We start from the raw sequence: 16702 nt of genomic DNA on the forward strand, positions 1-16702 counted from the left end.
CATGTGGAATAATAGAAATCATACCACCAAAACACTTCATACACGTCTGTCTCATCTAGTGACGTACACACTTGCTCAGCTCCTATCACACCCCAGGAATGCAGTTACAAACAGAAAAGGATCAGCACAAGAGGTAAATACCGCATTTCCCTGTGTCTCATCCTGATAGTACCTTTTTCCTCCAGCTTGAGATTCATTGGCTGTGGGGAGGGAAAGCCAGAGCAAGATGTTACTCAGGACATTTTTCCCTCCTTCCAGCTCTTCTGGAAATGCCCTTGGGGAGCTGCACCAAATATATGTGCTTGAGCTGGAAAGTCACTACCCATTCCCACCACTCACAGAATGATGTCCCCTCAAAGCACACAAATTCATCATGCAATGTTGCAGACTGCCTATCCTAAGCCTTCTTCCTTATTCCTGCCTTATTCCTAAACACCACTTTGCACCTCACATCTACATCTGCAAAGCATGCAATTTGCTTGTCTTTGAAAGTGCTCTGAGATCCAGAATGAGAGATATGGGATGCATGCCAAACAGGGAACTAAACTATTCTTGGTGCTTTGCAAACAGAAGTTTGACAAAGTCTCAACTCCAAAGAAGGTATAATCAAAAAAAGACCCAAATCCCCCAAAATTAACTCCTGTTATAAAAGTAAACAACCTTTTCAGAACTAATAACATTCAAATATATTGATACTCGTCCATCATTAGCTAATTATTAAACAAAGCTAAATATAAGTTTTATTCTGTTCCACATGCTGCTATTTCAAACTCTTTTCTAATTTTAGGAAGCAAAATCAGAGGGAAAAAAAAAAAAAGAAGGAAAATGAAATGATTTTCAGATCCTTGGACATAAGCTCTCTGTAGCAGCTTTCAGATGCTGCCAGCTCAGGAACTATGAGCAACAGCTGGGAACCAAGACTGAAGATTGGAGACAAGTCCACTGACTGCTGCAAGACCTCTGGGACAAGAATTATCCTCACACTCCTGGGAGATTGCTAGTGATAATGCCAAAATACATTTAAGTGCATTTCTGTATATGTGTATGTGAATATTGTAAAATTTTCTTTGAGAAACTTCTTATGGATGACATGCAGGTGGACAGACTCAAACCTTTTCATTGGGACAGGAGCCCTGGAGTGCCTTAGTGACACCTGGAAGTCAGGTACAGTATCTTGATGAGCTCCATACTGAAGTCTGGAGGTACCTGTGATCCTGACCCTACCTGTGGGGAGCAGGAACTCTTTCTTCAGATTAATGCCCTGAAAAGCTCTGTTTCATCCTTCATTGGAGCTTCTTCATTGAGGCTTTTAACCTGTGTCTTGGCTGGTACTTTAAAACTGCCATCTGTATGCACTTTATCTCAGGATGCACCAAACTTTCTGATTTGTGATTATGACAAATATCAGTCCCCTTGAATCTGTGAAATATTAGAAAGCCTGCTACTATATGACCCTCCTCCCCAAATCTGCTGTACGTTTCTCTAGTTTTGAGAGAAAAAGAGTGAACCCCCCAACTCAATTACTCGCCTTCTTTTTTGTCAGAGTCAGAATGAAGCATGCTTCTGACCAGCAAAAGGACCAGAGATGACAAGTTTCACAGACATTATCTTTCTCTACTGTTGCCTTGATTGGAGAGGCCAAATGAGCTGTCTTGGGCCTAGACAGCTGGTTGCATGCATTTGGTTGCAATTTGCTCATTTAGAGTGAGGTGAGGTGCACATCACTTTGCCGTTCCCCACACGCACTGGAACAAGCTTGGTGCTGAATGCAGAGGCCACCTGCAACAAAGCAACTAATCTAAAGTTTACAGTTTTGTGACTATGCTTAGAGAACATCACCACAAATCAAGCTGTACCTTGAGCTTCTGAGCAAACCAGTACAAAGGCTTTCTCTGTAGTGATGGAACAGGGAACATATCATGGAGGTTCTGTTAATGCCAGGAAGATCATCCTGCCAGTCTCCTTGTCACATTCTCCCAAGCCTCTTGCCAAGCTCAGCCTCTTGCCCCTAGGATAAACTTGTCAAGAAATGGGTTTGCCTCTTTCTTTTGTTCTTCTTCTCCACGGAAGAGGACAGTAATGTCATTTGTATCCCGCATTCTGGCAGGTACTGCTAAAGCACAGACTAAGCCTGTTTCTGAGCTCCCAAGCTGGCTGCTGAGGTGAAGGAACAGTAGAATTTCTGCTCCAGTTCCCAATTATACAGGTAGTATACTCCTGAGAAAAATGGTGCACCAGAGCTAATTACTTTTGTATGCCACTGCCTGAATAACTTGAGTCTGCCCCATCACAAAAGCCTCTGGAAATCTCCCAGTTCTGTGGGAACTGGAAGGTTCATTTTGTTCCCGACTCTTTTATGGAGTCAGACCTTAGAAAACCACAAACTTTTATCACAAAGGCTCCTCATCTTCGGGGCAGAGGGCAAATGAATCATACCTGTGGGAAACATGAAGTAGAAAAAAGGACTCCAAATTTTTAGTGACAGTCAATTCTGTAAGAGCATGATGCATGCTACCCTGAAAGCCTGTCCCAGAGGCGAATCAATGCCACTGTACCTTGCACCATTTCCTTACACTGCTGTTTTTCTGCTTTCTTGTGTGAGTCACTTGGTTTGTGATCTCTGGTTTACGTGCTTCTAAAATCTTGTGCAATGTTGTTGTGAGTGTTACGAAGTTGGTAGAAGCTTTATGTGTTTATTGCTTTAGCTACACATAGAATAAAATATCTGTATTTTGGATAAATAAATGACTTAAATGCCAGGATGACTGGTCTAACGCAGTGAGTTTGTAGAGGGTGGCGGCTTGTGGGAAGGTAGGCTGAATCCTGGCTTTAGCATGGTAACCAGTCACTTGTTAGTTTGAAAGTGTTCTTTTTCACTTCATTCTCTTAGTTGTCTACCTCTGAATGACAAAGAAAGAGACGAGACTACCATTGCACACATGAACTGATGTGGTTTTACTGCATTTGGCCACACATTTAAAAGAAATATGCTGGTACAGAGTAGCCATAGGTCTTATCTCTGCTGCCATTCCGTTCACAAAAGAACGGTCTTTACATCAACAGTTTTCCACCCTTGGCTTGATAAAGTTGCAGTCCTATCTTTTGCTCTTGGTCCGAATGCAGAGATTAAAAACGCTCAGTTTATGCAAATGGTGGGTCAATATAACACACAGAATGGGGTGTAGATGTGCTTCACACAACAGAGAGCAGAATTGAAGGGGAAAATGTTGCTTGGAGGCAAGACGCCTCTTTAATTGATTATGGCAAGGAAAATCAAATACCATATCTGTTTTCTTTCCTGGAGTATATCAAGACTGATCATAGCTAACATCTGTTCATGTTAAGCAAATACTGTCATGATTTCAACTTCTGTTTGCATACAACTCTGAGTAGTGCATATTAAAGTCATACATATTCATATAGAATGAAGAATGCATAATGTCTGCATAAAAAGATAAGCTGTATGACTATATATGAAGACAACAACTACAATTCTCACAGCACTGTCGTTGGTTAATTTTAAAATATTCAAGCGTTATTTAAAAACCAGGAAGCTGAACTTAAAGCTGCACTATGAAAAAAATGTAAAACTGAACCAATGCTGACTTGTTTCCCTCAATATTAATCAATTTTAAAGTTTCCTTTTAATTTTTTTCTAACACTTTTTGTTAATTAGCTGTTATTTTAACCTCCAGTAACATGATCAGACTTCTTCTACCTCTGGGCAACTGAATTGTGCTCTGATCTCAAGTTCTAAGGGAAACGTTCAATTTTAATTTTTTCTGCAGTTGAATAAACAGTACCATGTATACTATCTCTTGTGTTAGAATAGTGTTGTCTTCACATAAGACTCAAATAATGGTATTAGTCATTCATTTCCTTGTACACATACACCCTATTGTGTGTTGACAGGTTTATAAGGATGCAGTGGCAGCCGTGGGTGCTGGGAAGCTCCTAGACGACAGCCTTTGAATCCTTGCAGTCCTGAGCAATGGTGCCTGAGTTAGTCTGTTTATTGTCTGCTTTCTCTCCCAGATGCTTGACTTGTCTGAAAGATTAATACATTAACAAGAGTGGTAAGGTCCAGGGTTGCACATCTTTAAGACATGTTTATTACCAGATGGCACATGAGATTCAAAGGTCACTGTGGAAGGTAACATTTTAAAGTGAAACAACAATATTTATGTTCAAATACTATGCTGATGAGATCATATGGAAAAATGTTTCTGATTAAATTAGTTTATAAATAGCCACGAAAATAGCTATCAAAAATTCCAAAGGCTACTTTTAGTCTTCTTTCTTTTTTCTACTACTTCCTAATTTATTTAGTAACACAAGACTACCTTCTTACGTAAACTGACTAGTAGCTGGAAAAAAAAAATCTATACTGGACAGAAAATCTCACTTTCTTAAATAATTGAAAATCCAGCGTGAAACTTGGTTCTTTTGTCTATTACTTAAAGCTAATATTCCATACAAAAGTATCTTAAGACCTGAAGGAAATTTTAACTTTTAAATTCTCTAGGGTAAGATTCATCTTGTAGACATAAGGACTTACTGGCAGACAGCTATCCTTATTTACAGGCCATATCGTGTGTTGCAACACATTTGACAAAAATCATGTTATGCTACTTACATAGAATCCATACAATGAAAAGAAAATCTTTTCGCATTTCCATGGGAAGACTGACTGTCTCATAGCTCATTAGTAAACATCACCAGTAACGCTAAATGTGAAATCTTGTTTATCCTCTCAAATTGTCACAAACTGTACATAAATTCCAGAGGAAATAGTTTTGCACAGGTTTAAAAAGGCAACTAAGCTTTTAATTAATATTTCTTATCTACCACACCACACAGGCATTAAAAGGCAGGGGATTTAAATGGTACTTACTTTTCATGTGATCCGTTTTCAACTTTCATAGCTCCTTCCACCGGATCCAGTCCTTGTTCTGAAAACTGTTTCAAGGCACTTAATGCTGCCTAAAGAAAAAATGAGTTGTCAAAAAACCCACTGACACAACTGTACTAACGCCAAATGAAGGTGTATATTTTGATATTCTAGATTTTTAATAATTTCCTATATATTTAAGCCATTTAGGCTACTGAGCTCACAGAGTGGGTAAAAAACAGCTCCATGATAAACAGCTGTGCTTGTGCACAGGTTTGAGGACATCTTCTTCCCAGGTATATGAGTGACTTCCATTTGTGTTAATGCAGGCTCCATCACTTACATGAAGAATGTGACATACTTTCAGTGTTCTTGCCTCTCTAGCCTGTAATGTGTCTCCAGCCTCCCCATGTGATTTCCTTGTGGCCACAATTTCCAGAGCTCCTATGCACAAACTCTTCTTTTGTAGATGCTTGCAGAAGGTGTCAGTATGGGGAAGAAGGTCATCAGGACACTACTGACACTCCAAGGCTCAACCTCAAACAATGCAGCAGACTGATGTCTTAAACATAGGTAGTGAAGACAATATGAGCCAATACAGGATGATTACAAATCAACAACAATAGAAGGATAATCAGTGTTCACCTGACATTTTTCTGTGTAGGTGCATTCTTTATTGACCAGCTTCTCTCTCATCTTCATCATCCTGCTTCAGGACCCAAAATTACTCTTCTCTGCCCTCCTAACTACTTTGTTAAAAGGCAAATGATTTTTTGTAACTAATTTAACAAAGGTTGATGCAGAAACTCTCAGACACCACGTGGCTGACTTTGAAAACATACTCAGCACAATAATACAGTTAAGGTTAGTTCTGTCTTGAAGGTGAAATGTAAAGCAGAACCAAAAAATCTATCTTTCTCTTTAATCATTCCCACCTACAATGCATTCAGAGCTAATCAACAGGGGCAAAATAAGGTAACTTTTTACAGAGACTATCGGCTAAAGTAACATCTCAGACACTGGAACTGCAGGCCCTACAGTACCGTTCTTCACAGTGAGGCAAGAACTGCTGATTAGAAAATTGGTAGTTGTTCTCTTCTTAATTGCTGGGACAGAAAGAATCCGTGTCTCTGTTTTCATCTCTCATTTTTCTTGGAGAACAGGGACTTTGTCCGGAACAGAAGCTGCCATTGTAATGAAGGACCAGATTTACATTTGTACTGATTTTTTGCCTGGATTCTCTCAACAGCTCCTTCACTTGAAAGGTATGCTTATACAACTTAAATATTATTAGACAATGTGTATTTTGGTGAGATGAACAGCAGCACAAAAATTGCCAGACTGCCCTAAAGTAAAAAATCATGTATCCCAAATTTGTCTACAGTTGTGACTAGCTGCTAGAGCTTCACAAGGCTGTAAAAGGTACTCCCACCCATAATGCATGAAGATAGAATCTTTTTACTGTGTCAAGTTTTATAGTTTTTGCCCTAGTAAACAAATAAAAAACTAAACATTTTATGAAGTGTCTTGGTAAAACTCAGGTTGTCACTGTTACTCATTCACTTTGCCATGTGTTCTGGGCCTCCTGTACCTGACAGCTAACCTGCTTTCTGCTTTTTCCTTCTTCCCATCCATTGACATAAATCTGCTCTTCATCTTAAAGATTATACTGCCTACATCTTTCTTTTTATCCTTTTTCCATGGTATGGCTAAGGGCCGAGCCTTAGCTCCACCTCAATATCAACTTCTCCCGTGACAAGATCTCTCACTTTTATCACCCATTGAGTTCCCCAGTGAATGAATTCTCCCTTTCTTCATTTCTTCTCTTTTTCTTGACATTTCTCTACCACCTCATAGTGTCCCTTGTAGTTTTAGATGTGCACTCTCAACTCCTATAGGTTGTAATCACCACGTTTTTTTCCATCCTCGATCTTGACTGCACAGCAAAATCGGTGTTTGCTCCACCCAAATACGTCCCAGTAACAACAAGAGTTTTCATCTACTCTCCTCTGAACTTCTCTGTTTGTTCTAGTAACCAGACACATTTCTTCATCTCAACTTCTCCTCCCCTCCCTGAGGTCCTCCTCACCGCAATCCAAGCACTACCCATCACATGAGAAAGGGCAGTGGTTTGGGTTCCTGTGCTTCCCTGCATGGGACTGCTTTTCTGTTGTACTTCAGTTGGTCATGGGTCAGCAGCTAAGATAACCAAACAATTCAATGGGTAGGGACTGGCACACAGGAATGTCTTGTCTTCTTGTATCTGTTTTTCCTGATACACATTAGCAAACCAATCAGGATCTCCCTTCTTGTGTATGGTAATTCAAAAAACATTACCAAGTAGCATGGCAAGGAGAGAAGGAAGCTGAGACATCTGCTCCTCCTACAGTTTAACTGCTACCTCATCTGTTTTTGAACCCACCTTGTTTACTTTTTGGCATCTATTCTTAGCTTCTGGGACTGATGTATGAATTGCAAACTTGTGGAAGAAACATTTGTTCTGGCTATTTGTTTGTATAGTGGCTTTGTCAGAAAGGCCGTGATCATAGCTGGTAAGAAGTATAGACAAGTAATGTTTCACTCAAGATTAGATCACAGGTTGATCATATGATACACAGAACAGTCTGATCTTGATCCCAAACCATCGAGAGATTGATTAGACCAACACAAACTTCCTAATTCCGTTCTAGAATTGCTATGAATATGAGTACATTTCTTAGTATTGCTTTACTCATAGAATTAGCTATTGCAAGACACATCATATAAATTACAGAGAAGCTTTCAGAGCTGCTTTCCAAAAAAACTGCTTTGGAACTTCCTGCATATCTCAAAAGAAACAGATCATGAGGGCATCTCTCCTAACAGCAAGGGAAGAAGTACAACATAAAATAGTGAACTCTGCCTGTAAGTATGGATAAGTACTGAATGCATGTCAAAGAAGTAAATATGGAACAATCAGAGGAAACATATAAAATGAAGGTATGATTCAATTATAATTATAATTATAATGTTTAATTATAATCGTGTTTAATACCAACATAACATCCAATTACTAATGTTTGTAACAGGCTACAGTCTCATTTCTCCATCTCATCCTTCTTCAAGCTGTGCCTTTCACAAACTTATATGCGATATAAAACATAAGATCTCAAATATAAATACAGTACAATAGTATTTCTGAAACCATATGTCAGAGGGAGGAAGCAGCAGAAAAGCAGTCCTGTACCTGTATCTTCAACCTTCCAAGTAGAAGTGTCAGGGTGTATGAGCAAGGTTGAAGAGCTACCTCTTTACACCATCTCTCTTTGCTAGGCTTCTTGCCTTTGCTGCTCTGGAAGCTAACAATCTCTTCAAAAGCTCATGCTTTTCACTACTGAGTCTCCACTCCACACATCTTCTGCCTCAGCCCCACACTTTTTCCAAGCCACTCCAGTGCCCCTGATCTTCCCCTCCTTACTATCCACCCCAGAGCTCTGATTTCTTTTATAGCAGAGACAATCACCTCAACTTCTTCACAAATCTCCTCTTGTACAGGCCTCTGATTTTTTCCTGCTCCTAAATGCTCTCTCAACCAGGACTCCTAGCTGCTTCCAGCTCCCAGAGCTAAACTTTCCTCCCTCAAGTCCTACCAACGTCCTACACCTCACAGTCCCTATTTATCTTCTGGTTTCCTAACGTGTTCGAGGTTTATGAGAGACTTGGTTTCTTTTTCATGAAATCACGTCTTTCTCTCCATAAGATACCTGTGGGGGAAGCCTAATTACTGATATCCCTTTTTCAACAGCATTTGAATTTTTTGAAAGTTTCTTGCCTTTTTAAATTATCATTTTAAAATTCATGAGATGTGACTGAAGGGCAGTAGATAAGCAGTACAAAGAGCCTTGCAGTGTCTTAAAAACTCCCCTTTTCCTTTCTCCCATAGCCTGCTTACATTTGGAAGCATCAGCAAAGCTGAGACAAGCTGGTAAGTAAACAACACTTTGGACCTTAATTGATGTCCTCAATGTTTCTTCTCTCTCTGTGGTTTCTGTAGACGGACATGAAGATGCTGGATTCAGAAAGGAAGCTGGTGGCTGAGAGGCTATGACCTGAATAGTCAGCAGAGTGACACAGAGCCCAAGTAATCTGCAGCGAAGAAGTTACAAGCAGACACCAGGCTAATTTAATCCATGATTCAATTCTATTAGTCCCAACAGATTTACACTACTTGGCTTAAACATAACTTGTGAAGAGCAGATAACTTAGGTTAAACGAAAAGGAAAGAAAAGAATGGAACATTTGACAGTGAATATGGTGAACAATTTCCTCTTTTAAAGGCTCAACACTTCCTTCCATTGATATTTTTCTTACAATAGAGCATCTGCACAGATATAGAGAAATTTTTTTCTCCCCCAGAAGATTTTACAACTGTTTTGTGAGTGAAGCCCCATAGGTTACAGAACAGATGTCCTTACACATTTCTTGTATCACTTGTTTTCTGCGTAGCTACAACAGTGCCAAAAATACGATGCCAACAGGATGCACCGCACTGCTAGCTGTTTGTCTTGGCTGCCATTTCCACTATTAGTATGTGTGTGTATCAGGATGGGGATGGATGTTTCCAGACATTTTTTTTTTTTAGCTTTCCCCAAGTCAATTGACAATTAGTAAATAGCATTGAAACTTGTGAATATTCTTCCTGTTTCTCACTCTGGGGATTAAGTGTCTTATAATGACAATATAGTAACATTAGATCATTCTTTTAGCAAGAACAGCAGACAGGCACTACACTAGTTCATGTACATTTAAGACCACATCCTCAAGATAGAATTTTCACATGTTTGTTTTAGCATAGTATGTGGTTTGAGTTTTTCCACTTAAATATATATTAAATTTCAGAATATTCCATGAAGCTGAAGATTGTAAAAGTTTGTTGTTCTCTGTGGCCCTTCCAGTTGACTTTACCAAGGAGGTCTGAGACAATCCCAACAAACAGACTGCTTCATACTGTTAGTTTAGTGGTGATATGTCCCCTAACATCAGTTTTCTAAGTTCATAAAAACCACATTCAGCTTGGCCTTAATCAGTGTTTTCAGAAGAGATAAATTTATGGGCAGAAATAGTCACACTGTAAAACTGAATTAAGTCGGGGTCCACAGTTGGTCACGAAGGACAAAATTTTTCTGTCTTTAGTAGCTGAATTTTAGTTAAAGGTTGAGTTTGCAGACCCAAACAATTTATTGTGGTCATAGTGATTGTAGCTACATGTCATACACATGAACAAGTCTCAAGCTATACCCAAGTTTAGGCTTCAGAAAATGCTTGCATGCCCAATGAAAATGATAGACAGACCTAACTCTAGCCCTCAGTTTCACTTGCAAGCCAGAAACCTCGATAATGGCAGAGTTAATGCATGAACAAAACTGGTAGCAAGTGTATTTACAATCAATGTTAATTTGTTTCCTAAGTCAAGAGAAAAAATGTCCCCCAAATCAGTTCTTCCTCTCTCCTTGCCAACTGAGGCCTCAAAAGGCAATATCATCTGTGCAATAACATTGTAGGAACACTGTCTGCATCAGTAATGAGATCGGCCTCATTGCTTTTTAATATATGGATTTAAATTTCACATTTAAAAGCTATTGAAAAGTCCCCAACAATATCACAGCTGTAGAGGTGAGTTTGAGGACTTAGTGTCCCATAGCTGAGTAACTATTTCAATTTGTATGTATTCAAAATTATTGTTCTTGGTAATTGTTTTCGCTTTCTCTTGATGAATTTTTTTACCAAGCTTCCACCTGGCTCTAACTTGTCCACACCCAAAATTGCATGCATACAGAAATGCACAAAGGGAAGATATCTTCACTTGTGTAGATTTGCATACAAACACACAAAGTAGCTAAAATTTTACTTTTTTAACATATCCATTTAATTCTCTTGGATTTATCTACTGGCTACATAAAAGTTAAAGAAAAGCTAGGAGATGGATATTGCAAACAAATCCCTTTTCCCCACAGCTTCTGTTGCAAATGAATTTACTAGATTGCAAGCAATAACTTCTGCTAGGAGTTTTTGTCACTTTTCTCACAATGTGCCGTTCTCCCCAGTTGATTAGATTTCATATGAACCAATGCTAACATCTGTTTAAAAATTAAATTCAGAGAGCCCTTTCACACTGCACAATGTAAACCTTAATTAAATGGCTTCAAGCCTTTTCCTCACTCAGCTTATGATATGCATGAAAAACACAGGGTTATAATCTGATTAACTCATGTAGTTTACATGGAAATAGCATTTTCCAAACTGATTAATCTCTGCACCTGATAGGCAGTGCAATTAAGGCTATGGATGGCACTTGTCAAGAGAAAGAGCTTGGAGGACAGAAAGAGTCCACTGTCTTCAAAGAACGAATGATGATTCATAGATCTAGCTTAGAACAAGTCCCACGTAGTAGTTAATGCTACCCCCAGGCAACTCATGCACTCAGAATTTAAATGACACACAATCCACGTACAGCCTGACCTTGCCAGCTTTCTGGGGGCAGTCTTAAAGGAAGGATTAAGTGTTCTTGGACAATTTTTTGAATATATTAAGCAGAGTTTCTACGAACAACAGCATGCATGACACCTTCTTCCACCCAGTTCTGTTGGACACATGTACTTATTCCTCTGTGCCTCTCAGTATTCCTAGAAGTTGACAAAGTGAAAGACACTGTTCAACATGGAGTTTTATTTCTGTAGGTTTAATCTTCAACAAGCTATTTGGGTAAAGGGAGTCCTTTAGTTAAGAGGAGAGTCAATTAAGTATGGTTTATTTTCACATGTGGACCACCACGCTAGAAATCTGACCACCATTCTCAGGAGTATGCAATAATTCCAGGAGTAATGAATGGCAAAGTATTCTCTCAAAACCCAAGACAGAGATGCATGATTATCTGAGGTGAGACAGTTTATTGCTTTAATGGCAATACAAGATTTTGTAGTCACAAAGAGAGAAAAACATGCTGAAAAGCACCTAGTTTTAAAAACAATTTAATGGTAGGGGTTTGTACGAAGAGTACTTAGTAAATAATGCTTAAAGTCAAACTATAACAAATTCAACAGTAATGTAACAGATCAATCCAGTATGGAGAGGCTTTTCTGGTTGCCAAGTTTAGGATGCGTTCTTATTTGTGGGTGAGAATAAGAGGAAAGGATTGCTAAAAGATCAGTACAGGATTGTTTTTAAATCTAGATCTTCTCAGACTTTTCCCCCTTCACATATTTTTAGCTGTGAGGAGCAACATTTTCAAGTGCTGCCAAAATGACAGTTTTTGCCTCCTTGACAATCTATGCTGGAAACCAGTAACTTGGCACTTCTTCATTAACATCGCAAAAGAGCTTTCAGGTTCAATGCCAGTATCTGCTGAGGTGTGTCTATGTCCTCTAACAGTGAAATGAGGTGTGATAGTTCTGCCCAGGTATCAGCAGGTAAAATAAATCTTAATCAAGTCTCTTTTGTTAGATAATTTCAGCACCTTTTCAGTGTATATTCTTCAGTTCTGGTCTAGAAATCTGGAAGTCCTTTTAAAGTAAATTTATTTCTAAATTAAAAACCTCACATTTTTTCTTCACTTGTTACAATTGGAGGAACAATGACAGAATGAAGCATGCATCATCACACCTTAGTTATGAATTTGAAGAAAAATGTTTTTAAAGTAAATTTCCAGGTGTTCACACTACATACATACAACAGAATTTCACCAGACAGCATTTAATCTTAAATTAATCTTGCTTCTAATTTTGTATCCTACTTAAACATTAACTTTCAGAAGGAAGTGGACATCTAAGTAATATAGATACTTTCAACAATTAGAGACTTCCAAATGACACCATTTAGATGACTAATTATTGTATGGGTAGGAAGAGGTTTAAATCATGCAATCAAGACAGCATTCAAGCATGGTTGAGAAGCTGCAGACAAAAATTCTAGGAGATATTAAGAAACATGACTTTAAACCTAAAACGTATATCCTCCGGCAAAATTCTGCACCAGCAGGGAAGAAAGGCCATGAATCACTGCCTCTTTCATCACTGATGGCTGGAAAATATCCTTGTCAGCTATGTTCTCAGAACAATTTGGTTTATTTAATTATATATTTGTAGGCATTTCTCCACATTGCTGCCATAGATTTGCAAGCCCAATGTCATTAACCCTATCTGTATTACAGGATATTTTAACCTCTTGATTTTAAATAAGTGGTTTTAGGTTCTTGGCTCTGTAAGTGTTCATGGTGACTCCTAAAATACGCAGCAATAGGCAATCTTCTTCATCTACCTGACTTCCACTGTTCCATCATGTTTTTAATATCATTATTACAGCCTTCACTACATAGCTGGCAGTACATAAATGAGGCAAAGACCATGTCCTTATCCACCAGGAAATGGGCCCTGACTCAATCTGGTTGTGTAGATATAGCCAAAATCATTTTAACAAAATTAATGAGCTCTAAACTAAGCTGTATTTAAATAAAATAGAAACATTCATTCTGTTGTTTAAGTGGTTTTCTTAGGAAACTGCTCATGCAAAATGGTCAAAAAAATGGGATACTAAAAGATTTTCATGAATTCTCAGAGATCCACAACAAAATTAGTATACAACAAAGTTCAAACTTTCAAGTATTGCTCAATGCGTGCATCAACATGGTTACATCCTCTACTTAGGAAATTGAACTTGTAAAAACATGCTCATTTGTGTTTAAATTCTTTTTGCCTGTCCTTACAAATATCTTCTTCTTCATGAGACAAAATGGCACTAAGGACGAGAGGCAGTTTTATTATTCCTGTTTTTAAAGAGAAGGAAACTGAAGCGAAGAGAGTGCATGAGCACATAAAGTGCTGGCCCAAGGTCAGGTAATAAAAGTAGGAATTGGTTTTACTAGTTCACATGCATTTTATCATAGCCCAAGATAGACAGAGAGAGATTCTGCAAAAAGGTATTTAACGATAGAAAAGAACGGTCTACACTGCAGACACAATTTCAATTCAAATGCCTCATTCCTGTCACTATCACCCAGCAAGCTGTAATGTTCCCATTAGTTCTAAACACTGTGACATAGTAGAGAAAAAGACTCTCTTTTAGAAGAGGACAGGTGAGAGCTTCTAACAAATTTATTTTGCTAATATCTTCTAGAGTACTTTCTTTGCCCCGGTGTTTTACAAAAGTTTTTTTTCTCCTTTAAAGCTTGACATGTTTCTATTTCTAAACCATATACTTTGCTTGAGACAGGGGAATAATTTCCTAAATATCAGATTCCTCGGTTTTAGCAATTTTAAAATAAAAGAATGCTTGTTCTCTCATAACAAGACCAGTACTGTAGATTTTAAGTGTGTGGCAGTCGAAACATGACTAGAAACTCTGAAGACAAAAGCAGTAGATTACTCTTCATGTAAAAGACTGCCCATTGGCTTCTTCAATATAACTGGAACAATGGGGAGAGTTTAGGGCTGTAAATTCTTGCATTACAACATCTGTAATGAAGCTCAGAAACTAAATTATATTGTATCCCTGCTTCTGTGTAACTCTACTCCTGTGGCCTGCATATTGACATTTGGAGAAGGATACCTCCACCCTCAGAGCCTTAACAATCAATCCCTCTCTTCATTCTCCAAGTCTCATTTTACAAGCATGCCTGTATGTCCAACAAAGTACCAAATCTAGATTGACAGCTAAAAGTATTATATTTAGCATATATGGCATGTAATTAGAAATTTGAGTGTTTCCAAAAGGCAAAAGTTTTTCATTCTGATCTCAGAGTATTTTTACACTGCATTAATCGGTATTTTTCTCCTAATTGAAGTTGATTTAAGTGAGATCAGAGTCAGGCCCAAGAGCTACAGCCGAACTTCTTGTCTGATGTAGTTTGTAATACAGTTTTGTCCTTGCTAACTGTTGATGGCTTGTCCTTATCCCATTTTAGCCTACAACCATCAGCTCCTTTAATGGAAGTGTCTATAAAGATCTTCTCTAAAATATGCTTTTCCAGCACACTTAATGTCTTTTAATGTCTTTCCAATTAAATCCAGATGTGAAAAGCTTAAGGAACAGTTCTCAGGACTGAAAAAGATGACATAAATCTTGCAGCTGACAGAGATCCCACTGAGCTCAGTTGGGGAAACTCACAGAGGACTTCTTGTGGGCCAGAAAAGCTGCTGGGTATAAAGACAGATGTGTATACTCCTATTAAAAAAATTTAAATAAAAACTGACTCCTACAACGAGGTATCCACAATTATCAGGGACATTACTCACTCAGTCCCTCAATGTGCTGAGCACATCCTGTGCGGTAAAGATTTCCTTCATCTTTTCCGGAAGTTTATCAGAGTTGAAGCGGGTCACATCTGTTCGGGAAAGAGCCCTTCACCTTTCAGGACTGCAGCTTTTAAACAAGTGATTCTGATTTTAAAACAGCTGATTCTGGAAAATGTTGTCTATCTTGGTCTCGTACTGCTATCAACAGGGAGATAATGTACTCGGCAAAGTGAGAGAGACTCTGAATTTCTGCTCACTCTCCTTTACTTACTCCATAATCAGGTTAGCAGATTAAACTGTGGATTCGTTACAGAAGAATCCCCAAATGTACTATTAATTATAAATTGTTACCAATCTGATGGGAAACTGGGCATTCCTAGTAGCTGACTGCCACTGCTGGGCAAGTGCTGTTTGTGCAGCTGTCAATTTGGAGGTTGTTGTGCTGCAACCACTTGTACACTCTCAGGATTACTTCTTTTGTTTTTTTATTTTAACAACAACAGATCATCCTAATTTGTCCCTCCCAATCTGTAAATATGGACTCAGCGCAAGCCACATCTTTCAGAGGGACAGGAAATACCCTCCCCCTCCAGCTTGTGCTAAAGAAAGTCTAGAAAACTGCCTTTCCTACACTCCTGCTACTTACTTAGTTACTTTTTTGGTTTTTTAATTGACAAATTACCCAGACAGATCAATGATTTTTAGGAAGCTACATTCTCATGAGACACCAGAAAGAAAGAGAGGAAAAATGTTCCAGAATAGAAGAAAAACCCATTTCTAGCTAAGGATTAATTTTGAGTCCACGTTTTTTAGTGTCACGAACTTCAGTAGAGACATTTTGGACAGTGTTACTTAATTTCATGGCATTTTTCTAATGTTCAGAGTAAGGTATTAGCACAGTTTGATGTCACGAGTGAATGTGTGGAAACATGAAACCATATATCTGAATTAAAGGGCGATTTTACATACTTAGGTACAACAGTAAGTGATCAAATATGGTATCTAGACAGTAACACAGACCTAACATGGAAAGTGGTAGGCTCCTAAACACACACACACAAGAGCTCTTGCAGATAAAATTCCTCCACTTCTGAAATTGCTTTATTTTCCACGATGGGCAGCGCTTTTCAGAATATCACTCCTACAGGGATGAAGGTTGGATCTGACTCCCACCAATATCAGTGCTTCATGACCATCACTCAGGAGATATGAGGAATGCCCTTCCCTTGGAATGAGCCACTGCCTCCACGAGGATCCCACTCTTGGCTAGCTCAGGGAATGAGCTCAAATCTCCTGTGCTTTGCTGCCAGGGACCACCAGGCCAGCTCTGATTTATTGCTTTTTCTTTACGGTTTTATGATACAAGAATGTTCACTTGTAATTATAACAGCATTTTGCTGGCTCTCTGCCTTCACTTGGGTATGCATAACACCATATCCTTCATTCCAGTCTTTTTATGTCAAGACCCAAAATTTGAGAAGAAAAGTACATCACAAGTATTATGAAGATGCTACAGATCTTGCTGCTCCTCAAAGAGGGGACTTGT

At 38.6% G+C, this 16702-nt stretch overlaps 1 protein-coding gene across 2 annotated transcripts in view; it reads right to left on the bottom strand.

Annotated features, from left to right (window-relative positions):
* Positions 1–2931: 2931 nt before the first annotated feature.
* Positions 2932–16702, bottom strand: part of STAU2 (staufen double-stranded RNA binding protein 2) — a 166702-nt gene continuing 152931 nt past the window's right edge. For both annotated transcript variants that reach the window (XM_061995420.1, XM_061995419.1), the window contains 2 exons: positions 4895–4983; positions 2932–4048 (listed from right to left, as the gene is read on the bottom strand). In XM_061995420.1, the coding sequence (XP_061851404.1) occupies positions 3955–4048; positions 4895–4983 (183 nt within the window). In that variant the 3' untranslated portion in view covers positions 2932–3954. The remainder of the gene's footprint in view (positions 4049–4894; positions 4984–16702) is intronic.

Source organism: Colius striatus, chromosome 4, assembly GCF_028858725.1.
Source record: "Colius striatus isolate bColStr4 chromosome 4, bColStr4.1.hap1, whole genome shotgun sequence".
Taxonomy (NCBI): Eukaryota; Metazoa; Chordata; class Aves; order Coliiformes; family Coliidae; genus Colius; species Colius striatus.